Source organism: Giraffa tippelskirchi, chromosome 3 (genome assembly GCF_054371585.1).
Source record: "Giraffa tippelskirchi isolate mGirTip1 chromosome 3, T2T-mGirTip1v1.2.pri, whole genome shotgun sequence".
Taxonomy (NCBI): domain Eukaryota; kingdom Metazoa; phylum Chordata; class Mammalia; order Artiodactyla; family Giraffidae; genus Giraffa; species Giraffa tippelskirchi.
The window spans coordinates 36,485,685-36,510,984 of NC_137277.1; the positions used below are offsets into that span (position 1 = coordinate 36,485,685).

Below are 25,300 nucleotides of genomic sequence, written 5' to 3' on the forward strand. Positions count from 1 at the left end.
GAAGTTAAAGGCAAAGGAGAAAAGGAAAGATACACTCATTTGAATGCAGAGTTCCAAAGAATAGCAAGGAGAGATAAGAAAGCCTTCCTCAGTGATCAAGGCAAAGAAACAGGAAAACAATAGAATGTTTTGTTTGGGAAAGACTAGAGATCTCTTCAAGAAAATTAGAGATACCAAGGAAATATTTCATGCAAATATGGGCACAATAAAGGACAGAAATGATATGGATCTAACAGAAGCAGAATATATTAAGAAGAGGTGGCAAGAATACACAGAAGAACTATACAAAAAAGATCTTCATGACCCAGATAACCACGATGGTGTCATCACTCACCTAGAGCCAGACATCCTGGAATGTGAAGTCAAGTGGGTCTTAGGAAGCATCACTATGAACAAAGCTAGTGGAGGTGATGGAATTCCAGTTGAGCTATTTCAAATCCTAAAAGATGATGCTGTGAAAGTGCTGCACTCAATATGCCAGCAAATTTGGAAAACTCAGCAGTGGCCACAGGACCGGAAAAGGTCAGTTTTCATTCCAATCCCAAAGAAAGGCAATGCCAAAGAATGTTCAAACTACTGCACAATTGCACTCATCTCACATGCTAGCAAAGTAATGCTCAAAATTCTCCAAGCCACGCTTCAACAGTATGTGTACTGTGAACTTCCAGATGTTCAAGCTGGATTTAGAAAAGGCAGAGGAACCAAAGATCAAATTGCCAGCATTTGCTGGATCATCAAAAAAGCAAGAGAGTTCCAGAAAAACATCTATTTCTGCTTTATTGACTATGCCAAAGCCTTTGACTGTGTGGATCACAACAAACTGTGGAAAATTCTTCAAGAGATGGGCATACCAGACTATCTTATCTGCCTCCTGAGAAATCTGTATGCAGGTCAGGAAGCAACAGTTAGAACTGGACATGGAACGACAGACTGGTTCCAAATAGGAAAAGGAGTACGTCAAGGCTGCATATTGTCACCCTGCTTATTTAACTTACATGCAGAGTACATCATGAGAAATGCTGGGCTGGATGAAGCACAAGCTGGAATCAAGATTGCCAGGAGAAATATCAATCACCTCAGATATGCAGATGACACCACCCTTATGGCAGAAAGCAAAGAAGAACTAAAGAGCCTCTTGATGAAAATGAAAGAGGAGAGTGAAAAAGTTGGCTTAAAACTCAACATTCAGAAAACTAAGATCATGGCATCCGGTCCCATCACTTCATGGGAAATAGATGGGGAAACAGTGAGAGATTTAATTTTGGGGGGCTCCAAAATCACTGCAGATGGTGACTACAGCCATGAAATTAAAAGACGCTTGCTCCTTGGAAGAAAAGCCACGACCAACCTAGACAGCATATTAAAAAGCAGAGACATTACTTTGCCAACAAAGGTCCATCTAGTCAAGGCTATGGTTTTTCCAGTAGTCATGTATGGTGTGAGAGTTCGACGATGAAGAAAGCTGAGCGCCGAAGAATTGATGTTTTTGAACTGTGGTGTTGGAGAAGAGTCTTGAGAGTCCCTTGGACTTCAAGGAGATCCAACCAGTCAGTCCTAAAGGAATCAGTCCTGAATGTTCATTGGAGGACTGATACTGAAGCTGAAGCTGATACTTTGGCCACCTGATGTGAAGAATTGACTTACTGGAAAAGACCCTGATGCTGGGAAAGATTGAAGGCAGGAGGAGAAGGGGACAACAGAGGATGAGATGGTTGGATGGCATCACCGACTCAATGGATATGAGTTTGAGCAAGCTCCAGGAGTTGATGATGGACAGGGAAGCCTGGCGTGCTGTCGTCCATGGGGTCACAGAGTCAGACACTGAGGGACTGAAGTGAACTGAAAAGAAGAAACAAAAAAAACACCACCAACTTCTCAGTTTCTTTCCAGGAGGAAGCTTCTCTGTGGGGCTAAGAAGCAAAGAGGCCACCACACATTGGCTTAGTGTGTTCTTTGTTACAAAATGCTTCTCACCCTCACTTTGACCCCTTTTTTTTTTGGCTGCACCACATGGCATGCAGGATCATAGTTCCCCAACCAGGGATTGAACCCAGGCCCCTGGCAGTGAGAGTGCAGAGTCCTAACCACTGGACCACCAGGGAATTCCCTATTTAATCCTCACCACCAGCCCAAGAGCCCAGGAGCATCACTATGCCCTTTATACCAATGAGGCAACTGAGATTTAGAGACATTAAAGGGCTTGGGTAAGTCACAAAGCAGGTAAGGAGCTGCCGGAGGGTCTGTGGAGAGGTATGTGCACAAGAAGAGGAAGAACACACCAACTCCACGCAACTTTTTCTGTGAGTCAGCCTCCCCTAGCTCGTCCACCACATCCTCCCCTTGGCCTGCATCTCTGCAGCAGCCCCATGTCTCCTGCCCCTGTCGTTTATCATCAGCTGCTGCCAGCTTCGCCACACCTCCTCCCTGACCTTTGCTCCTGGCTTGTTTTTTCCTCTGGACCTGGGAACCTTGGGTTCACTTTCACTCACTGCCTGTCCTTTCCGAGAGCCTCACCATGTGCACCGGAAAGTGTGCCCGCTTCGTGGGGCTGTCTCTCATCCCTCTCTCCCTGGTCTGCATCGTGGCCAACGCCCTCCTTCTGGTGCCCAACGGGCAGACCACCTGGACCAAGGACCACCTCAGCTTGCAAGTCTGGCTCATGGCTGGCTTCGTTGGCGGGGGCCTGATGGTGAGAGGGCTGGCCAGGGCACATGGGCCAGGGGAAGGGGCACCATTCTCTGGGGTCCTGACCAGAAGTGGGAGGGAGTAAGGGGAAAGGATGGTGGTGGCTTGGTGGGGACCGGGAGCCTGTCCAGCCTGCCCCCAAACACTGAGCACTGCATAGGGTTGCTGCTCAGCCCCAGGGTCCTGAGTTGAATGTCTGAGGGGAACGAGAAGGAACAAGCCTTACTGCTCTCAACTGTTCCCTCCTGGGTAGGGAGTATGTCCTCCCAGCCCCTTCCCGTCCCCACTGCTGAGCACACGCTGGGAACACCTCATGACAAGGGTTGAGACAGAAGGAACAGCTGGTTCTCTGGAAGGTTATCAGGTTAAGATAATAATGGGCTCGGGGGGGGGGGGGTGGTTACAGTGATAGTATAGTGTCTGGAGCCAGGTAGCGATGTCGCAGATCAGTCATTCTACCTATCAGCTCAGTGTCACCTCCTCCACCTCCCTGTCCAACATTTCTGGATGCCCACCACGCGCTGGGCACTAACAATAAACTCAGAACCTAGGTCAGTGTGGTGGAAAAGAGATGCCTGTCGCTTCCTGGAGACCAGGACCTGTCAGGAGAAGTGGGGGAAGGGGAGACACAGATTTCTCGGATTTCTTAACCCCTATTTGCCAACCCCTCCCTGTGTAGGGGAACTTTTTTGTTTGTGCTCCGCATGGCATGCGGGATCTTAGTTCCCTGACCAGGGATTGAACCCGTGCTCCCTGTAGTGGAAGCACCGAGTCTTAACCACTGGACCACCAGGGAAGTTCCAAGGGGACCTTTTTGGACTGTCAAGTGAGTTTAACATCTTTATGGCCTGAAGGCAAAAGATTTATCCCCCGCACTGTTCCCCACTTCTCAGGAGGGCTGACTGATGAAATTCTCTAGGGGAATGCTTAATCTTTGTTTCTTTCACTGACCACAGCTCCGTTCGCTAAATGGGGACACCTCTTCTTCTTTATACAACAATCCCCTCTTACCAGGGCCTCCCTGGTGGCACAGATGCTAAAGAATCCGCCCGAAATGAGGGAGATCTGGGTTGGGAATATACCCTGGAGAAGGGCCTGGCAACCCACTCCAGTATTCTTGCCTGGAGAATTCCCATGGACAGAGGAACGTGGCAGGCTACAGCCCACGGGGTCACAAAGAGTCAGACGTAACTGAGGGACTAAGCACCCCTCTCACTGCCCCCCTCCCGGGCCTTTTTTCCTACTCTCCCTCCTGCATGGATTTATGGCAATTGGACTCCACTCCATACCTCTGACCTCAACCCTCTCCAAGACATCACACTCCTCCCAGCCCTACTTACTCACTCCCTGTCATATCACACCCCTTTGCCAGCCCAAACCAACACTACCTCCCCACAATCTCACCAGCCTGCTTCTGGGAAGCAGGTGAGATCAGAGGTGGGCAGAGGCCAGAGCATCTGGCAGGAAGCACAGTGAGGAATTTGAATTATATTGTAAGTGCACAGTAAACTACTGAAGGACTTTTTAGCTTTTTTAAAAGTCATACAGACAACTGCCCAGATCCTTAATATACAGTTCAGTGAATTTTTATAAAAGGGACACACTTATATTCTGGGCACTTAGATCAAGATCTGAGTCATTACAAGAATCCCAGACAGGCCTTCCACCAGGCCCTACTCCACACTGCCAAGGGCCCCACTATCCTGACTTCTACCCCAGAGGTTAGATTTGTCTGTTTAGCACTTTATATAAATGGAATCCTACATTGTGGACACTTTTGTTCTGACTTCTTCAGATCAAAATTACATACGTTTGTGAGTTTCATCCATATTAGTACACAATGCTGTAGTTTATTATTTCTTATGCATTCCGTTGTGTAAATACTACCACAATTTATTTAAATATTCTACTGTTGATGGATATTTGGATAGTTCCAAACTTGGATTTATTCCAAATAATGTTCTCTAAACATTCCTGTAAATGTCTTTAGGTGAATGTATGTTTGCATGTCTATTGGATAGACACCTACAGAGTAAAACTGCTGAGTCTTAAGGTATGCAAATATTCAGTGCTAACAGATATCACCAAAGAGTTGTCTGAAGTACTTATAACAATTGCATTCCCATCAGTAAAGTATGAGAGTTCTAACTGCTCCATATCCTGTTGGATATGGCTGGCTGCTGGGTGGACAGTGGACAGTGGACAGTAGGAGGTCAGCAGTGGCTGCAGGAAGACCAACTGAGGTCACTACAGTTGTCCAGGAGAGATAACAGTGGCGTGGACAAGTTCAGTGGCCATGGAGATGGAGAAAAGTAAACAGACCCAAGCTATAAACTCCGTGTTTCCTCCTGCTTCTTCAATTACCTCTTTGCATTGAGACAAAGAGAGAGCAGATAGTGAGACAGAGGAGCTCGGAGAACAAAAAGAAACAAACACTTTTGCTAAAAAAGCAAAAATTAGGGACTTCCCTGGTGGTCCAGTGACTAAAACTCTGTGCTATCAATGCATGGGGCCCAGGTTCAATTCCCAGTCAGGGAACTAGATCCCATATGCCGCAACTAGAGTTCACATGATGCAGCTAAAAGATCCTGTGTGCTGCAACTAAGATCTGGCGTGCGTGCTAAGTCACTCAGTCATGTCTGACTCTTCGTGACCCTATGGACTGTAGCCTACTAGGTTCCTCTGTCCCTGGGGTTCTCCAGGTAAGAATACTGGAGTGGGTTGTCAGGCCCTCCTCCAGGGGATCTTCCAGGCTCAGGGGTTAAACCCATGTCTCTTACAATCTCCTGCATTGACAGGAAGGTTCTTTACCACTACCGCCACCTGGGAAGCCCAAGACTTGGCACAGCCAAATAAATAAATACACAAACTTTTAAAAAATCACAAACAAGGAAGTCATTTCAAGTTGGTAAATCCAAAAGATAAATCCAGGTGTCTCTGGGTCCAAGAGCCTCCGAGTAAGTGATATAACCAGACAGGCTAAGCAAGGGGGCCAGCTCTGGCCCCAGACCTGCCATGAGACAAGGAAGAGGGAAGAGTGTCTAGAGGAAAGTTCACTCAACTCTGCAGGTGTTTCTGTAAGGTTGCTGTGGATGATGTAATGGACTAAAGCTCTCAGCCTCTCTCTTGGAGAAGACCCAAATGTTGCCTTGTTGGTGTGAGATGGACAAGGAAGACAGGGAGGCAAAGATCCAGACAGCTGCAGAATTATAGAGATGGGAGATAAGCAAAGAACCTGGTTGGGTGCAACAAAGCTAAGGCTGAAGCCAAAGGGAGGGCGCCTCAGACACCTTCATAGAGTTCAGTCTTGACAGGCTACTCTTTGAGGAGACTCTAAGGGATTGGATCAGGGAAAAGATCAGTTGAAAGCTAAGTTTAATCTGGTGGTAGCAGGACTTCCCTGGTGGTCCAGTGGCTAAGACTTTGCACTCCCAACGCAGGGGAACCGGGTTTGATCCCTGCTGAGATCAAGCTGAAACTAAAGATTCTGCATGCCAAACCAAAGATCAAAGATCCGTTTGCTGAAACTAAGACCCATTGCAGTCAAAAAAAAAAAAATCTGGTAATAGCAATGTAGGATTGAGTATGGGCATAGGGCAAGAGATATGGGAACCCAATAGAGAGAATGAGCACATCCTTCTTGTGGGAGGTGACTGGGAACTGACTGGGTGGAAGAAAGGACTGACAGATTCAAGAGCCACTGAAGGACTTGAGGTCTGGCTCAGTATAGAGGATTCAAGTTTTCAGGACTGGGTGACCTGGAGGATATTTCCACTGATGGAGACAAGAAAGCCAAAGAGAGATGAATTTGGGGGGGAATAAACTGTGAAGTCAGTATGAGGTTGGATGAACTTGAGTTAAAACCAAGACATACAAATGAACATACCCTTCAGGCAGTCAGATCTGAATTTGAAGGTATTGATTTAGGAGACAACTATTAATAGAAGCAGCAGCTGATGCCCTGGGAGGGGGTGGGCTCTCTGAGGAAGACCATAGGAGAAAGAAAGACAGGATCAGAGTTGTATCTTGAGGATTCCCACCCTTCCCATCAGAGTCTTCACTTAGATATTCCTCTACCCTCCATCATAATCTCAGTTCACCAGACATTCCAACACCACTATTCCTTCCCGCTGCTGAGGGACTTTATACTTATTGACCATTTATTCTGAGTTAGTCTTGACATCAAGTCAACCTGTTATTTCATTAAATCCTAACAACAGCCATGGGAGGCACGCAGACCCATTTTACAGAGGACAAAACTGAGACCCAGAGAGATGAATCAATTCATGGAGTCTGAAGTGAGCACAAATTTAGCATTAAACCCAGGCTTCCCGATTCCCATTCACTTGGGCACCTACTATATACTGAGATTTATGGGAGATATAAGGATATTGGGGCCCTACCCTCCTGGAGGCTACAATCTGGACAGAGATAAGTAGGCACATAAATACAGGTAAACTTAAAGCAGAGCCCCACAGTGCTGCAGGAGAAGTAGAGATAAGGTCTCCTTATAATTCAAAGGGCTGAAAGCATCACAGGAAGCTTCCAGGAGGAGGTAATCATTGATGCAAGCTGGGGACTTGCGGGCCTTGCTATTACATCGACTCTCCTCCAACAGGTACTGTGTCCGGGAATTTCTGCCGTCCGGGCCGGGGGCAAAGGCTGTTGCGGTGCAGGCTGCTGTGGAAATCGCTGCAGGGTAAGATCCAAATTAGGACGAGGCTCACCAAGGGACTTTCTTGGTGGTCTAGTGGTTAAGACTCTGTGCTCCTAACACAGGGGGCCCAGGTTTGATCCCTGGTAGGGAGAAATAAGATACCACATGCCATAGGACGCAACTTTAAAAAACTAGTAAATTTTTTTTTATATAAATTTATTTATTTTAGTTGGGGGCTAATTAGTTTACAATATTGTAATAGTTTTTGCCATACATTGACATGAATCAGCCATGGGTTTACATGTGTTCCCCTTCCTGGACCCCCCACCCACCTCCCTCCCCATCCCATCCCTCTGGGTCATCCCACTGCCCCGGCCCTGAGCCCTTGTCTCATGCATCGAACATGGAATGGTGTTCTGTTTCACATATGATAATATACATGTTTCAATGCTATTCTCCCAGAACGTCCCACCCTCACCTTCTCCCTCAGAGTCCATAAAATTGTTCTATGCATCTGTGTCTCTTATTCTGTCTTGCATATAGGGTTATCGTTACCATCTTTCAAATTCCATATATATGCATTAGTATACTGTATTGTTGTTTTTCTTTCTGGCTTTACTAAAAAACTAGTAAATTTTAAAAATAATAATAAAGACAGGATTCAGCTTCAGTCTTTGAACCGGTCTTCGGAGAACCACATCTAAAGCCATGGTCCCTCTACTGAATTCCCAGCTTCATGACACCTCTGCAGAGTCCTAAGCTCCGTCTCACTCCTCCCTCGCACCGACAAATATTAGGCTTCAGTGGGCCTGACCAGAGGGGACTACAACCCCCATGAAAACCCGTGGCCACCGGCTCTTAGGATTAAGCAGAACTCCAGCCCCGGGGTTTGACGGGAAGTGTATTTTTAACGACACTGGAAAAGATGGGGGGCGGGGCCAGGCGCGGTTTGCCCACGAGTAGGTAGGGGACGGGCCCACTCACCTCTCCTCGCACTGTGCATGTAGATGCTGCGCTCAGTATTCTGCTCAGCTATTGGGTTGCTTGGCGCCATCTACTGCCTCTCGGTCTCGGGCACCGGGCTCCGAATTGGACCACAGTGCTTAATGAACGGCTCCTGGGATTACCACTTCCAAGACACCGCGTAAGGCTTAGCCTGTATTCGCGCCCCTGCCCCATTCTCTTTCTCTGCCCACCTGCCTTTCCCACGTGGACCAGGGAACCTAGGCCGGACTCGGCTTCGAGATAGCTTCCTCCTCGTGGGCCAAACGAGCTCTCTGCATATCCCCCTCGGCGCCTGCGCTGGGCGACAAGCCTCGAGTTGCGGGGCGGGGGGGTGGGGCGCTCCGCGTGACCTCCTGCCCTCGCGTGACCCCGCCCCGCCCGCAGAGGCTCTTACCTGCTCAACCGCACGCAATGGAACTTGTGCGTGGAGCCGCCCGATGTGGTCCTCTGGAACGTGACGCTCTTCTCGTTGCTGGTGGTCGCATCGTGCCTGGAGATCTTGCTCTGTGGGGTGCAGCTGGTGAACGCGTCCATTGGTGTCCTCTGTGGCGACTGCAGGAAGAAGCAGGTGGGACGGTGTGGGATGGAGCTGGCAAGGAAACCTATTTTCTCCCTGGCTGTGTCCTGTCCTCACCTTATCCTTTCCGCAGGGCTCCTCTCAGTGAGGCTCCACCCACCTGGCCCGTCGCTCCTGGATACCCTCCTGGCCTGCCCCCACCTTGGAATAAACTCGAGTATTTAGAGTTCGCTTCTGCGTCTCAGACTGTGCCCTTACACAAGGAGTTTCCGAAGGCCTCCAGATACACCGTTGCTTGGGGCTCTTACACCTTGCTTGCTATTTTCTTAATAAATAGTTATTGAGCTGTTGGTGCGCTGAAAGTACCGTATAAACAAGACAGACAAATTCTGTGCTCTTAAAGAATATAACATTCCAGGGGGTAGAAGATAGGCAGTTTTTAAAAGAGGCAGTAGATTATTTCAGTTGGTGATAAGCACTTTTTAAAAACACGGAAGTAATGGGGATAGATATTGACTTACGCATGACCTTTTTCATAAGAGAAAGTCCAAGAAAGAAAAATTGGACCTGAAATCTGGTGGATGAGCTAATCAGGGCTAATCATCTGGACTGTTGGGAGAGTCCAGGCAGAGAGGGCAGCAAGGACAAGGACACTTAATAGGACTCAATATACAGAAAAGCCACTGTCTGAGTTTTGTAGGGGGAAGAAAAGGAAACATATGGAAAAGACGGGCTTCCCAGGTGGCTCAGTGGTAAAGAATCCGCCTGCCAAAGCAGATGTGGGTCTATCCCTGGACTGGGAAGATCTCCTGGAGGAGGAAATGGCAACCCACTCCAGTATTCTTGCCTGGGAAATCCCCTGGACAGAGGAGCCTGGCGGGCTACAGCCCATGGGGTCATAGAGTCGGACTCCACTGAGTGACTGAGCAGGCACCGTGGAAAAGACATGTTAGTCTCCTAAGTTCTAGAAAATGAAGCCTTAAGGCAATATAGCATTGTCACTTAATTTGGGGTCACTGGTGGTTCAGAAAGGAAACAACCTGGGCTCTTAATGGGGATGATGTGTTTACAGAGGCAGTCAGAAAAGCAAGGACTTCCTCAACCTGTAATCAAAATCTGTTTAAGTGCGGTTTTTTTTCCCCCCTGAACTATGGGTCGATAACTTTCAGTAGCTTGCCCTGGACTTCTGAGTGTGCTTAGTCGCTCATTTGTGTCTGGCTCTTTGCGACCCCATGGACTGTAGCCCACCAGGCTCCTCTGTCCATGAGAATTCTCCAGGTAAGAATACTGGAGTGGGCTGCCATGCCCTCCTCCAGGGGATCTTCCCAACCCAGGGATGGAACCCAGGTCTCCCACATTGCAGGCGGATTCTTTACTGTCTGAGCCAGCAGGGAAGCCCAGACTTCTGAGATCAAACCCTAACTGGGCCCGGCCCAATGTCAGGTTAAGAGGAACACGGGGCGACGCAGTTTCCCATCCCCCATCCCTAAAACAAGCCAGACCAAAGCCAAGACAGAGCAGCTTTAATAGCGGAGGTGGGAGGAGGCTTGGGGCTGGGAGAGGACGGCGATGGTATCAATTGCGGCAGCAGAAAAAGCGTGCGTCGTTGATGGCGCTGTCGTCGCCAAGGCCTTGAGGCTGCTGGATCTTGGTCTGCAAGCCGCATATGCCTTTAGCACAAGGCTCACTCCAGTGTCCGAAGTCTCCCCAGGTCAGGCCCGGCCCCTGCAGCTCCGTGCCGTCGGAGCAGAGGAAGCGCACGTTGTTCGCAGCTGTGTTGTCCCCGAAGGTCACGGGTGCCTCCACGCGAAGCGAGAAAGCCACCAGGAAGCCGCCGACGGGACACCACAGCGGCTCACTCCATGATCCCCACCTGCGGGGGAAGCGAAGACGCACTGGCTCCGCGGCGCCCCCTACCCACCTCCAGCCCGACCCAGGCCTCGGGTGCTTCCCCGCCAGGTGCTCAGTCACCTGACCTCCACCGAGGGGTGGAGTGGGGTAGAGTGGGGTGGGGTGGGAGGGGGCGGTCTCCCACCCGCTTCCCAGGTCTAAACGTCCTAGAAGAACCTGCCCGTCGGGAGGGGAGGGGATGTGTGTAACCGAGGGTAAGGGGCATACGCGGGCCCTAGGGGATCCTCGGCGCCTGCCCCCCACCTTCCAGACTGGGACTCCACCACTTGCGCGTTGAGATCCGGTTGCCCGCGCGTGCAGTGCAGCCGGATCCCGTTCAGGGCCGTGTCGTCGCCAGGAATGCCTTGCGGGGGCTCCACCTGGGCGACAGACAACGAGTCAGAAGACTGCTACCCTCGACTCTGGGGTCCCCTCCAAGACCGAGGCACGAGTCCCTACCTTGAGCGAGAACCCGCTGGCGAAGAATCCGTCAGCACACATCTCGGGCCAGCCCCAGTCGCCCCAGGGGCCCCCGTTGGTCACCTCGATGACCAACATATAGCCATCTGCTCCTGCGTACCCTAAGCAAGGGGCCCGCAGCAGCAGCAGCAGCAGCAGCGGCAGTTTGGCTCCTGCTCCTAGCTCCATCCTGCAGCCTGGGTGAGCCTAGGCTCCTTAGCAGGCTTAAAAGCAACCTTTGCTTTTAAGAGGGCTCGGATTGCGGAAGGGCCACTCGGATTAAGTGAAATTCAAAACTAATCCAGTCCAGTCGGGAAGCCTACAGACTTGACTCTCAGCCCAGCGCCAGAGGAGGAGGGGCAGCAAGAACCGACTTGAAAAACCACCCACTTACACAACGTTAACAAACTTTAAACCAAGAATCATGGTTTGCGTTTTGTAGGCATATTTTATTTAATCCACAAAACAATTTTAGGCGGTGGAAATTACCCTTCTTATTCTGCAGATGAGGGAACTGGGGCTGCAAAATGGCAAACAATTTGCCTAAGGTCACAGGCAGCAAACCGGGGAACGTTCCAGCATTGGGAAATGGGGAACCCAAGACTAGGGATGGAAGTGATGGTTCCAGAATCCCAGGGGACAGGGACCCCAGGGACCTCCAGGATGTGAGAGAGCATCAGAGTGAGACAGGGTAAGAAAGAATCCATGGACTATGGGAGCTAGGAAGCATCGTGTGAGTGGTTGGAGTCCTGACTCCTTGAGAATCTGGGACACTTCTCTCCCTCAAAATAAACTGTACACAGAGTTCAGTTCAGTTCAGTCGCTCAGTCGTGTCCGACTCTTTGCGACCCCATAAATTACAGCACGCCAGGCCTCTCTGTCCATCACCAACTCCCAGAGTTTACCCAAACTCATGTCCATCGAGTCGGTGGTGCCATCCAGCCATCTCATCCTCTGTCGTCCCCTTCTCCTCCTGCCCCCTATCCTTCCCAGCATCAGGGTCTTTTCCAATGAGTCAACTCTTCCCATGAGATGGCCAAAGTATTGGAGTTTTAGCTTCAACATCAGTCCTTCCAATGAACATTCAGGACTGATCTCCTTTAGGATGGACTGGTTGGATCTCCTTGCAGTCCAAGGGACTCTCAAGAGTCTTTTCCAACACCACAGTTCAAAAGCATCAATTCTTCGGCACTCAGCTTTCTTCACAGTCTAACTGTCACATCCATTCATGACCACCGGAAAAACTATAGCCTTGACGAGATGGACCTTTGTTGGCAAAGTAATGTCTCTGCTTTTAAATATGCTATCTAGGTTGGTCATAACTTTTCTTCCAAGGAGTAAACGTCTTTTAATTTCACGGCTGCAATCACCATCTGCAGTGATTTTGGAGCCCATAAAAATAAAGTCTGACACTGTTTCCACTGTTTCCCCATCCATTTCCCATGAAGTGATGGGACCAGATGCCATGATCTTAGCTTTCTGAATGCTGAGCTTTAAGCCAACTTTTTCACTCTCCTCTCTCACTTTCATCAAGAGGCTTTTTAGTTCCTCTTCACTTTCTGCCATAACGGTGGTGTCATCTGCATATCTGAGGTTATTGATATTTCTCCTGGCAATCTTGATTCCAGCTTGTGCTTCTTCCAGCCCAGCGTTTCTCATGATGTACTCTGCATATAAGTTAAATAAGCAGGGTGACGATATACAGCCTTGACGTACTCCTTTTCCTATTTGGAACCAGTCTGTTGTACACAGAGACAGGAAGAAGTCTAATAAGTTCATGGATAGGTGGCTGAGGACAAGAGATGCTATTTATTCCATTTCTTCCTGTATCCTTTCCCTCAATGTTTTCCCCCCTATGACCACCAGGAGGACTCCTAATTCGAAAAAACAAACCAAAAAAAAACTCCACAAAAAACGCTCAGGTTTGTTGTGGGGAATAGTGAAAAAGGAAAGAAAGTGAAGTCACTCAGTCACTTAGTCGTGTCCGACTCTTTTGGACCCCATAGACTGTCGCCTACCAGGCTCCTCCGTCCATGGGATTTTCCAGGCAAAAGTACTGGAGTGGGTTGCCATTTCCTTCTCCAGGGGATCTTCCTGACCCAGGGATTGAACCCATGTCTCCTGCATTGCAGGCAGACACTTTACAGTCTAAGCCACCAGTGGGGAGTAGTACCAACCCTCATTGGCCTGCCCCTCACGCACATTCCTGTGCTTTATTCAATACATACTTATTTAGAAACAATGTGTTCAGGCAATATTCTAAATGCTGTAAATAGAGTAGCAAACATGAAAAGGCCCCTGTCTTCATCAGAGCTCACATCCCAGTTGGAGAGACAGATGATAAATTCTTCAATGCACCTTGAGCTCTGTAAAGGCACATTTCTATTCCTGGGGCCTAGTACAGGGCCTGGCATGTGGAGGTATTTATAAAGGTTGGTTTGACTGAGGAATCATTTTGGAGGTTTAAAGAATTAAATGTAAAAGGAGACAGCCTAAAGTATATAATTGAGACATCAGGCTTCCAGCTCAAGACAAGTTCCCCTGAGGATAGGATGGGGCTTCCCAGGTGGTGCTAGTGGTAAAGAACCTGCCTGCCAATGCAGAAGACATAAGAGATGCAGGTTCGATCTGGGGGTTGGGAAGATCCCCTGGAGGAGGGCCTGGCAACCCACTCCAGTATTCTTGCCTGGAGAATCCCCATGGACAGAGGAGCCTGGTGGGCTACAGTCCATCGTGTCACAAAGAGTCAGACAGGACTGAAGTGACTTAGCACACATGCATGAGGATAGAATAATTTAGAAGTGGGTGTTCCCTGGATCCCAGGTGCCCCATGCTTGAACTTAAAAAGTAAGATTTATGGAGCAATTGTGGTAAGCTTTTCCATTTACAGTGTTTGCACATATGATATCATTTAATCCTCACATGAGGCCTTGCAAAAGAACCTATTATTATCCTCAATTTACAGTGGAGGAACTCAAGCCCAGAGTCAGCTTAAGGCCCACCATTGTTCCGTGGGGGACCTGCTTCTGACCTCAGCCTCTCTTCACAGTACCCAGGCTGCCTCTTACTACCACCCAGCCTTCAGGGAAGGAAAATGTAAGAGATGTGTCACTGCTACCGAATCTCCTAATTTCTCTTCATTCCAGTCCCTCACCCCTCGGATGCTGCCCTCTGGGGCAAAGGGCACAGGGGAAGGGGCCTTGGTAGGTTAATAATTAACTCTTTGCATCTCAGGCAGGGCGGCTTCTCTCCCCTCCTGGAGGTGGAGGGGCAAAGCCCAGCTAGCGGCTGGCAAGGGGGAGGTGGTCCCTGCCGCAGCCATGGGGGTCATGCTGCCGCGGCAGATCCGGCGGCGCTGGCTGCACAGCGCAATTCCTCTTGCTGTCTTCGCGCTACTGCTTGTTTATCTCTGGGCTCGGAACCTTCGTGAGTAGCCCGTTCTCTCACCTGCTCTGGGAGGAACCGGGGATTCCAGGCCCTGGGGACCTAAGGCCTCACCTCAGGCCCTCACCGCTCTGTCCCGCCTCCCCCTCTCAGGCTGCGGATCTGGGACGCAGTCCTGCATTGCGGAGGGGCCGCCGCCTTTCCAGGTACGCTACCGGCAGGGCTGGAACTGGGAGCTCCTGGCGGGGTCCTGAGCAGGGGGAAGTGGACCAGTCTGAGGATCTGATGAAGGGCAGGCCCTCCTCCTACTCTTCCCTCTCCCGTCAGAAGCTGAGAGTCCAGCCAGAGGAACACCAGCTAGATCTAAGGAATAATTTCTTCAGAGCCCAACTGGGCTGCTTGGCGAGCCCAGCAAGCTAGGGGTTCTGCTCCCACCCCGATCCCCTCAAATCTAACCTGCAGGTCCAGCAACAGTCGGGACCCCTGGAGGGCCCGGAATGGGAAGAGCCTCAGTGTCTGGGACCCCAGGGGATGTTGGGCCGTATGATGAGGCCGTTCCGCGCCAGTCTGAACCCGGAAGGGGACGTGGAATTGTCACAGTACCTGGCAGGATGGAGGGAGCTAGTCAAGTGAGTGATATCTCTCCTCCCATCCGGTCCCCACCTCTTGGTGGCTCCATCGCCCTCTCTCAAACCTTCCTACCCTTCCCACTATCACACACACACAGGTTCCTAACTCCCCTCGGCTCCATCTTCGCCTTCGCCACAAGCGAGGCCTCCGCCAAAGTGACAGCCCTCGAAGCTCTGGTGCACGGCCCAGAGGCCGCGCACTACACGTCCCTGGGGACGATGGTGGCGTGGGAGCGGCCCGAGATCGCCCCACCGCCCTCGGCCGAGGCTTTGGGCTCGGTAACGATGCTCCTGCTGCACCGTGCGCTGCACTGGTCCCAGCTCTGCCTCCACAGAGTGGCGACCGGGATGATCGGAGGCCCGGACGCCGGCGTTCAGTGCAGGGACGCTTATGGTACGGCCCTGGCTCCGCATCACCCCTGGCTCGTCCGTCAGGCTGCCCACCTCGCATTCCTCGCTTTCCCGGATCGCGGCCGCTTACTCGAGCTGATGTGTCCCGGAGCCAGAGAGACGGAGGCGAGGGCCGCGCTGGCCCAGGCCGCGGGCACCCTGGAGGACGTCTACAACCGTACCCAGGGCTTATTGGCCGAGCGCGGCTTGCTTGAGCTGGCCTGATGCCTGCTGGCGAAAGAAAGCAAGCACACCGGTGAGGCGTCGGTGCAGCTGGGGTTGAGCCCTCGGCTGGCCTCTCGGCGCCAGGAGCGTGGTCACCCCGCCTCCGTGGTGACGTCACCAATCCGGCGTGGGTGGGGTTTTAGCCTCTTCCTCTATCTGCAAGCTCCGGGAGGAGGGAGGAACAGTGGGGAATAAAAACAGTGGGGCTATTCTCTGATAGCCGTCGACTTAGGGCGTTTTGTGCGATGATGGCAGGCGCTTAAGGGAAATAGAAAAAATAGATGCGGGAAGATGAAGATGTGTTATTCCTATTCCCCGCCGCCGAGAGACTCGCTATCCCTGACATGTCTCAGTCATTCCTACAGCTTCACTCGTCCACTACATGCCACGTCTCCAGTCCAGACCTATCCCCTGAGCTCCAGCCCCCATAAAGCCAACTCTTTCCCGGACATCTCCATAGACACCGCAAATGCAACACATCCTACACGGATCCAGTCACCTCATCCCAGAACCGCACCTCTTCTTATGTTTCCTATCTCAATAAATGACACCTTTTCCTGTCAGCTACCCAAGGCTAAAACCTGTGCGTCTTGACTCACGTCAAGCAGGCTCCCAGCTCAATAATGTTCGTTTGTTGACTCCAGTGTTACACACTGCTGCTGCTGCTGCTGCTGCTAAGTCGCTTCAGTCGTGTCCGACTCTGTGCGACCCCATAGACGGCAGCCCACCAGGCTCCGCCATCCCTGGGATTCTCCAGGCAAGAATACTGGAGTGGGTTGCCATTTCCTTCTCCAGTGCATTAAAGGGAAAAGTGAAAGTGAAGTCGCTCAGTCGTCGGACTCTTAGCGACCCCATGGACTGTAGCCTACCAGGCTCCTCCGTCCATGGGATTTTCCAGGCAAGAGTACTGGAGTGGGGTGCCATTGCCTTCTCCGGTTACACACTGATAACTTCCAAATTATAACTGCAACCCACTTTCCCCTGGATTCCAGAATACTATATATACTCGTCCTTATTCCATATCTCCATGTGAATTTCAACTAGACATAGCAAACTTAACAAGTCCAAAACTGAGCTTCTGATATCCTCTCCTCCTAAAATGCTCCATAGTCCTCACTACCTCAGTAAATGACAATTCCATTCTTCTACGTCCTTAAGCTAAAAAACCTTGTGGTCATCCAGACTCTGGTTTCTCTTTCATCATACCCACCTCCAATTTGTCAAATTCTATTTCTTACTATCTCCACTGCTACCCACCTATCAAGTCAATTTTATCTATCACTTGATATCATGTCCCTTCCCTGCTCAACATTTTCCAATGGCTTCCTATTGCACTTAGAATAAAACTTTTAAAAACTTAAGCAGAAGATTTTCTGGATCATATCTTCAGTTGAGAAGGATGAAAAGTTTCTCAAAAGTCCTCTGTGATCTGATTGCACTAACCAAACTGACCTCCTCAATATCCATTGAATGTGTTAGGCAGGGGCTTCCCCGGTGGCTCAGTGGTAAAGAATCTGCCTACCAATGTAGGATTCTCAGGTTCAATCCCTGGGCTGGGAAGATCCCCTGGAGAAGGAAATGGCAACCCATTCCAGTATTCTTGCCTGGGAAATCCCATGGACAGAGGAGCCTGGCGTGCTGTAGTCCTTGGGGGTCGAAAAAGTCAAATACAACTTAGCAGCTAAACAACAACAACAATATGTCAGGCAAGATCCTACCTCAGGACCAGGACCATTGTACTTGCTCTTCTCTTGTCCAGAATGCTTTTCTCCAACATATACAAATGACTTCCCTCCTTCCTTTTGGTCTTTATTTACATGTATCCTGAGTGAAACCTGCCTTGATTATTTTTTCTAAAATTTCAACACACACACACACTTCCTATCTCCCTTCCTTGCTTTGTTTTTCTTCTTAGTATAATTCACTATCTAACATACTATATATTGTACTTTTTTTTTTTGTCTTCCCCAATAGAAAGTTCCATGGGGCTAGGAATTTGTCTACTTTGTTCCCAGATGTACTTTCAGTGCCTCCAGCAGTATCTGGCACCTAGCAGACATTCAACAGCTTTTTGATGAATGAATGTATGAGGAAGCACTAAAAATAGTTCAGATGATTGCAGTCAAAAGTGTCAAAAAGAAAAGAGGGGATAGCACAACAATATAAATGTACTTAATGCTATTGAATTGTACACCAAAAATGGTTAAAATGCTAAATTTTATATTATTTATATTTTACTACAACAAAAATATTAAAAGAGGAGATGTGATTACGATCAGGTGGGCAGGAGCAAGATCACAAAGCCCCTTATAAACTATTATAGAGATGGGAGACTATATCTTGAGAGTTAATTTTAAGCGAGGCTGTGTCAGGGTCATATTTTCAATTCAAACCCCAGCTCCAGCTGAAGTATGTAGAAATAGTATGGCAAGTTCACAGGAGGACCACTCCACACAAAAACAGTCAAATATATATTCTTCTCAAGCACACATGCAACCCCAGAGTAGACCACAGAGTAGGCCGCAAGAGTCTCAAAATATTTTTAAAGGTTGAAGTCACAAAATCTCCAACTAAGCTGAAATGAAATTAGAAATCAATAGTAAAAGGAAATTTGAAAAATTCACAAATATGTGGAAAGTAAAAAAGCACACTTTTAACCAAACACTAGGTCACAGAAGAAATCACCAGGAAAATACTTTTTCTCCCCCACTCCAAGAAAAATACTTTGAGACTAGGGAAAGTGAAAACAAAGCACACCAAAACTTGGGATGTAGCATCAAAAGTGCTCAGAAGAAAATGTGTAGGTATATATATCTATATTAAAAATGAAGGGGGGAAAATGAAGGGGACTTCCCTGGTGGTCCAGTGGCTAAGAGTCTGTGCTTGCAGTGCAGGGGGGATCCCTAATCAGGGAACTAGATCCTGCATGCCACAACTAAGACCCAGTGCCGCCAAATTACAAGTAAATAGCACAGGGAAGTATCCTTAATATCTTATAATAGTCTATGATGGAAAAATATATATATTTATATAACTTAATCACTTTGCTATACACCTGAAACTAAAACAATATTGTAAATCAACTGTACTTCAATTTTTTAAAAAGTTTGATGTTCAGAGTTCCCTAGTGGCCTAGTAACCCACTCCAGTGTTCTTGCCTGGAGAATCCCAGGGACGCGGGAGCCTAGTGGGCTACCGTCTATAGGGTTGCACAGAGTCGGACACGACTGAAGCGACTTAGCAGCAGCAGCAGCAGTGGCCTAGTGGTTAGCATTTGGGGCTTTCATTGCTGTGAACCCTAGTCAGGGAACTGAGATCCTGCAAATCACGAGGTGCAGCCAATACATAAACAAATTAAAAAGCCTATTTTAAAAAGTTTGATCTTTTGCTCATGAAGAAGACAAAAGCCCTCTTAAATTAATAACTCAACAGTAAAAAGATAATCCAACTTTAAAATGGACAAAGCACTTTCCAAAAAAGATATGCAAATAGTCATTCAGCACATGAAAATATGCTCAATGTTACATAAGCTATCACTTCACACCCTCTAAGAGAGCTAAAGTTAAACATGCTCAGTAAGGATTAGGAAGTGGAGAAATCGCAATCCTCATTCACGGCTAATGGGAGTGTAAAACGAGGCAGCTACTGTGCAAAAGTTGTAAGTTCCTTAAATGTTAAACAAAAAGTTACTACATGACCCAGCAATTTCATTCCTACTATATGCTCCTAGGTATATAATTAAGAGAAATGAAAAGATAGTGCAGTCATTCTAAACCGGAGATGTACAAGTCTATAATGAAGGTTCTTTGATCCGCATTTCCGATCAGATTTATCAGTCCCGCCCGAACCGAGAGGAAAGTAGTCTTTCCACACGGTTTGCGGGTTTTTCTGTTGAGTTTTTTTGGTTTGTTTGCCAGCCACGCTGCCATCAAGCGTTCCCTGTCGCAAAAGAACTTTCCCTATGCTTCTTTTTCCTTCTGCCGTCAACCCGAAGTTCTCAGAGCACGACCTAAGAGAGTGACAGAGCGCTTTACGACAGTTGCTTTGCGGCAATAGAGGAGGAGGAAGATGGCGGCCACCTTAGTAGCAGCCTGGGGAACCAGGCCGGCACCAGCCTGGGGGCCTGAGGCTATTGCCCCCGACTGGGAGAACCGGGAAGTTTCCACAGGGGTAAGAAAGAACTCGGGATTCAGGAGATATGCGCAAGGCTTGAAGAGATAGAAGGATAACGCTAGAGTGGGTTGGGAGAACTGAAGGGGCGGGAGGAGAGAGGTGGTCTGTGCGATGCGCTCAGGCAGGGGGAAAGGTATCCTAAGGATGCAGGAGTGATGTGGTGGGAGGTGGAAGGTAGGCTGAAGCGTGGGATTCTGGAATCTTGCAGGACGAAAGCTTAAGGCCAGGGTGGGCCTTTGGGAATTTGAGGATTGGAATTATGATACCCTGCGGGGTATTGAGACCACTCCCCTCCCCCAAGAGATTTGATGATGGTTTGGTGGCGCACGACTTAACTCGTACTGTGGGGACTAGATAGACGGATCATTGAAGTTTGTGTGTGCTGGAGAATATGGAGAGGCCGACTCACCCCTTTATCCTTTTTCCCAGACCACTATCATGGCCGTGCAATTTGATGGGGGCGTGGTTCTAGGAGCTGACTCCAGAACAACCACTGGGTGAGCTCAGGACAGCTATGTGAAAGATCTTCCTATCTTTCCCTTCCTTCCTTCCTTCCTTCCCCTCCTTGGGCTGCTGTGGGAACGGAGATTTTTCCCCTCCCCGGAGATCAGGATTTGTTCCATCTTTTAATACTCTGTACTTCTCTAAACCTTTTGGTGAAATTCTTGCAAAAGTTTGTTTTCCAGCCTGTTTCAGTTTAGATGAAGACTGTTCGGGAATACTGGAATGCCTGTTGAGGTAGTGGATAGTGAAAGATGGAAGTGAGAGACAGGTGGGCTCCTTCCCTCACTATTCTGCTATCCTGCAGGTCGTACATTGCCAATCGAGTGACTGACAAGCTGACTCCTATTCACGACCGTATTTTCTGCTGCCGCTCAGGCTCAGCAGCTGATACCCAAGCAGTAGCTGACGCAGTCACTTATCAGCTTGGTTTCCACAGGTACTTGTGGGCAGGGGAAGAGCAAGTGTCTGAAAGGAGTTGGGACCTGAGGGGCTGAATGGTCTGACTCCCAGGTCCTGACACTGTCTTCCCTATGACTCTCTTCATCATCTAGCATTGAGCTGAATGAGCCTCCGCTGGTGCACACAGCGGCCAGCCTCTTTAAGGAGATGTGTTACCGATACCGAGAAGACCTGATGGCAGGAATCATCATTGCCGGCTGGGACCCCCAAGAAGGGGGACAGGTCAGACACCACCACCCCCAGAACGCTGGAGCCATGCCTTTCAGTCTCTCCCCACCCCAGCCATTTTCTAGTTTTTTCCAGTCTCTACATCACTTACTATTAACTCTTCACAGACCACTCCCACAATGGACAGTGAATGTATATGTGTTGTACAAATGATGACATTCTTCTCTCTCTCTCTGGTAGGTGTACTCGGTGCCCATGGGGGGTATGATGGTACGACAGCCCTTTGCCATCGGGGGCTCTGGGAGCTCCTATATCTATGGCTATGTGGATGCTACCTACCGGAAAGGCATGACCAAGGAAGAATGCCTGCAGTTCACTGCCAATGGTGAGAATTTGGGCTCCTGGGTCTGTGAGCCTAAATCTTCCTACCTAAGCCAGGTCAACATTCCTCTTCCCTTGCCATGATCCCAGCATCTGACTGTGATCCTAACTTTCTTCTCTTAACCTAATTTTCTTCTTTTATCCACAGCTCTCGCTTTGGCAATGGAGCGGGATGGCTCCAGTGGAGGAGTGATCCGCCTGGCAGCCATTGCAGAATCAGGGGTAGAGCGGCAGGTACTTCTGGGAGACCAGATTCCCAAATTCACTGTTGCCACTTTACCACCTCTCTGAATCCTGAGATCCTAAGATATAATGAGACACCCCATACATGCCCCATTCAAAATGCAATAAACAGTTCATCAGTGAGAATCTGTGTGCTTTGGGGTTCTTTCCTTGATCTCAAGCGTGAGCTTGTCTGGCCCATTCCTGTTTGTATAAATCACTGCCCTTGGGGAGCTGGAATGGACCCTTCTTCAGGCCATCATACCTCACACTTTCTTTACCATATCCAGGCCCTTGTGACAGGGGTGTGGTTGATGTGGGGGCTTTCCACAGATGTTCCACTCACCTTGCTATTCAAGCCTAAGGTGGAACTCAAAATTCTGATGGAGACTGGAGTCACCTCCCTTCAGCCTGCCCCCTGGGAGGCTACTAGCTGTGAGGCCAGAATGATTCCACATCTCCAACCCAGACTCATGGTCCCCAGTCTTCACATTCACCTCTGTCACCTCATAAGAAGCAGCAATGTGACTTCTTTTGCTTTTGGGTGGAAGGTGGACCTTGATGCAAATGGGGTTTAAGATTGATGTCGAGTGGGAGAGAGCGGCCACTGGGAGTGCTGTGGGTCAGCTCCAGCGACCACCTTTCCTTTGGGAGGGTGATGAGAAGTCAGCTTTCAGTCCCTCAGATGGGAAACCGGGAGTGAATTCTGGCCCCTGCAAGACTGGCTGGACCCAGAGACCTCAGTGGTACTCATTGACAGTGACCGACAGTCTTCCCTCATCTGTTTCTCCAGTCAATGGCTAAGGGAACTGTGAGAGCCACATTTGGAAACCTGGTTCTAGAATATTATCCTGCCTTGGGGAATTCCTTAGCGGTTCCATGGTTAGGAACTAAGATCCCACAAGTCAAGTGGCACGGCCAAAAAAACAAAAGCAGACAAAAAAACAATCCTGCCCTGGAAGATTTCAGGGGATACAGAGGAAGCTTCTTAAGGATGTGGTGAGGTCCTGGATTAAGTGAAGAATCTCTGACCCCAAACGTGTATCTCAAGCTTAAAATAACCACTGCAGAAGTTTTGATTTTCTGCAAAACCTGTTCTCCCGGTCTTCCCTGTCTCAAAGCATCTTTGATTCCTCTTTCCCTTATACTCCACAACCCTGCAAACTCCATCGCTCCACAGAATGGCCTTTCCTAACCTGAGTTTTAAGAAACACCACTGCCCTGCTCTCACATTATCTGTTTATTTTCTTCACAGCAGTACATTTCAGTGTTTCCTATTACCATGCTATTTATTATCTGCCTCCCCCTACCAGAAAGCAAATTCAGTGAGAAGAGAATTCCTTGTGCTTAATTGACTGATACCTGGCAGGGAGTGAACATTTGATATTTATCAAATGAATATGCTCCCTAGCCCAATCTGCTATCCTGCCTACCCACTAACCGCTCCAAACTGGTCTCACCACCTTCAGCTCTGAAGTTTGGTTTCAGAAAACCTACTGAGCATACCTGGCCTCTGCTGGAGATCAGGTGCCTCCTGTTTCCCACTCCTGTGTCCTCACTCCCACCCTGCTGCACTTCCCACCTCAGCCCCATCACACAGGCCTGGTGTCGTAGTCCCCATCTCCTCTCCAAAACACACCACACACATACACACACACGCAACACTCAGAAGCAACTCTCAATGTATTTAATAGGAAGATCATGAGGGTCCTGGGGGAAGGGCACTGGGCTCAGATGAGGTGGGGAAGGAAGGTTGCCAAGGCCTGGAGGTGCAGCCCCCGGTTCCCCGCATCAGACAGTGGAGTCGTTGGCTGATGCTACATCATGCAGCTGGTGGCGGAAGGAGAGCCGGGCCTTCCTGCTCAAGTAGGCACCAGACTCTAGGGATGGTATCCCTCCCTCGGACGCAATGGGGGCTACAGCCGGGCTGCCGTCTGGATCTGGAGGGGTAGCTGGATCCAGGCCTGAAAGGGACGTTGGAGGGGGAAGATGGGTACGGTGGATCAGTAGGAGGAAAAGAGGCCAGGGAAGACGGCTGGGGGCTTGGGGGGTGACTGTCGCCAGCATCAGATAGTGAAAGGGAGAGGGGAAGCTGGTGGCAGGGGTCGGCTTCCCTGGCCCTTGACCTGTGCGCTGGCACAAGGGGCCACACTCAGAAGGGCTCCTGTGCTTGGTGTCATGCTCTGCTGTCACTGCTGTCTTGAAATTCTTAATAATTTTTTCAATAAGGAGGGACCTATTTCTCCACTTCACACTGGGGCCTGCAAAGTGTTTAGCCGGTCCTGTGGCAAAGCAATAGACCTACCTCCCACCCAGGAAGAGAGATCATCCTTTCCCCTTGCCTGGTCTGAGCATTTACCTTTCTCTTCAGCACAGTTTGTCTGTCTGACTGGCAGCCCGCCTTTTCCTCGTCTCCCCCATACCTGCTCCTCTGTCAGTCCTTCGCTGTCTCCGGCACCCACACCATGGGAAACACCATGCCCCCTTCAGACCCATCTCAATAATGGAGGAGATGGAGATGCTGAGAATGGCCAGGAGGGCCCCAGGAGGGGTGTGGTTTCCAAGCCCCTCCACTGTGGGCAAAGCTACCACTTAGCCTCAGACCGCCTGGTGATTATCGGCGCCAGGAGATGGAAGGGGGAGAAGAGGGAGGAGGGAATGGGTGGGGGATCCCCCACTCAAACGCCTCTCCTGTTGTGCCCCCTTAATTTGGGGATTGTCTCTGATCTCCATGGAGAAGCAGAAGACTGGGAGGGGAGGTAGGGTAGGGACAGACACACATGTGCCAGGACAGACAGGCACAGTGGAAATTCATTGCAGTAATGCCAGACAACTTGGTGCCAGGCTGGACCCTGCTGGGGATTCATTTGTATTGCACAATGAGATTCATTTCTGTTTAGAATGCCCAAGATGTAAAATTTGAAAGAACAGTCTATTTTTTCAGAACAAGAAAGTTTATCAGTCAGGGAAATGTTTACATTCTCATTAAACGGTCCAGTAGCTCTTGTCCCCTCTTATGAAAATAGTCCCAATTGATTAATTATCCCATGCCAGGTAGATTCTAGGGACTTTTACACATTATCTCATCCAATCATGTCAATGATTTTTTAAAGTCAGTGTTGTTCCTATGCTGATTGCACGGATGAGGAATCCGAGGCACTGAAAGATTAGTTCACTTGTCCAAGGTCACACAGGCAGTCATTAGAAGAGCAGTAACTTTCCCTCACCCTCTTCAGCCTGACCCCAGAGTCTACTCTTTACCACCTCACTTGAGCTTCCCGAGCTTGTTCCTGGCAGGGCTTGATGCCCCCAGCAGGTATGGCAGCCAGAGCCCAGGCTGGGAGCCATGGGTCCCAAGTGTGCTAACCAAAGACTCTAAATGACCTCCAAGCAACTATACTCCAATGAAAATTAATTTTAAAAAATAAATAAGGGCTTCCCTGGCAGTCCAGCAGCTAAGACTCTGTGCTCCCAATGCAGGGGGCTTGGATTTGACCCCTGGTCACAGGAACTAGATCTGGCATGCAGCAACTAAGATCCAGTGCAGCCAAA

At 49.3% G+C, this 25,300-nt stretch overlaps 5 protein-coding genes and 1 non-coding gene across 8 annotated transcripts; 3 read left to right on the forward strand and 3 right to left on the reverse strand.

The window, feature by feature from the left end:
* Positions 1-2,029: 2,029 nt before the first annotated feature.
* On the reverse strand, positions 2,030-2,102 carry TRNAE-CUC (transfer RNA glutamic acid (anticodon CUC)). Its single transcript has one exon. It is a non-coding gene; the product is annotated as a tRNA-Glu (tRNA).
* A 223-nt stretch (positions 2,103-2,325) lies between these two features.
* TM4SF5 (transmembrane 4 L six family member 5) lies at positions 2,326-9,214 on the forward strand. The gene is made up of 5 exons (XM_081578906.1): positions 2,326-2,689; positions 7,304-7,384; positions 8,350-8,486; positions 8,732-8,915; positions 8,998-9,214. The coding sequence occupies exons 1-5, from the start codon at positions 2,516-2,518 to the stop codon at positions 9,010-9,012; spliced, it is 591 nt and encodes a 196-aa protein (XP_081435032.1). The 5' UTR covers positions 2,326-2,515; the 3' UTR covers positions 9,013-9,214.
* Positions 9,215-10,370: 1,156 nt separating this feature from the next.
* Positions 10,371-11,406, reverse strand: VMO1 (vitelline membrane outer layer 1 homolog). Its single transcript, XM_081578905.1, has 3 exons — positions 11,214-11,406; positions 11,019-11,134; positions 10,371-10,737 (listed from the first exon to the last, which is right to left on the reverse strand). Exons 1-3 carry the CDS (start codon positions 11,400-11,402, stop codon positions 10,440-10,442), a joined length of 603 nt encoding a protein of 200 aa, XP_081435031.1. The 5' UTR covers positions 11,403-11,406; the 3' UTR covers positions 10,371-10,439.
* Positions 11,407-14,533: 3,127 nt separating this feature from the next.
* Positions 14,534-15,841, forward strand: GLTPD2 (glycolipid transfer protein domain containing 2). The gene is given in 3 exon segments (XM_081574963.1): positions 14,534-14,803; positions 15,060-15,226; positions 15,325-15,841. Coding segments are annotated over 3 exon segments (954 nt in total).
* A 4,046-nt stretch (positions 15,842-19,887) lies between these two features.
* PSMB6 (proteasome 20S subunit beta 6) lies at positions 19,888-21,895 on the forward strand. 3 transcript variants are annotated; one of them, XM_081578908.1, is made up of 6 exons: positions 19,888-20,011; positions 20,444-20,511; positions 20,823-20,954; positions 21,070-21,199; positions 21,386-21,530; positions 21,655-21,895. In XM_081578908.1, the coding sequence occupies exons 1-6, from the start codon at positions 19,910-19,912 to the stop codon at positions 21,717-21,719; spliced, it is 642 nt and encodes a 213-aa protein (XP_081435034.1). In that variant the 5' UTR covers positions 19,888-19,909; the 3' UTR covers positions 21,720-21,895. The 3 variants fall into 3 exon arrangements, with proteins under 3 accessions (XP_081435034.1, XP_081435033.1, XP_081435035.1); XM_081578907.1 differs by having other exon boundaries at positions 21,675-21,895; XM_081578909.1 differs by lacking the exon at positions 20,823-20,954 and having other exon boundaries at positions 21,675-21,895.
* A 1,644-nt stretch (positions 21,896-23,539) lies between these two features.
* Positions 23,540-24,244, reverse strand: C3H17orf114 (chromosome 3 C17orf114 homolog). The gene is made up of 2 exons (XM_081578910.1): positions 24,172-24,244; positions 23,540-23,712 (listed from the first exon to the last, which is right to left on the reverse strand). Exons 1-2 carry the CDS (start codon positions 24,242-24,244, stop codon positions 23,540-23,542), a joined length of 246 nt encoding a protein of 81 aa, XP_081435036.1.
* Between the last annotated feature and the right edge of the window lie 1,056 nt (positions 24,245-25,300).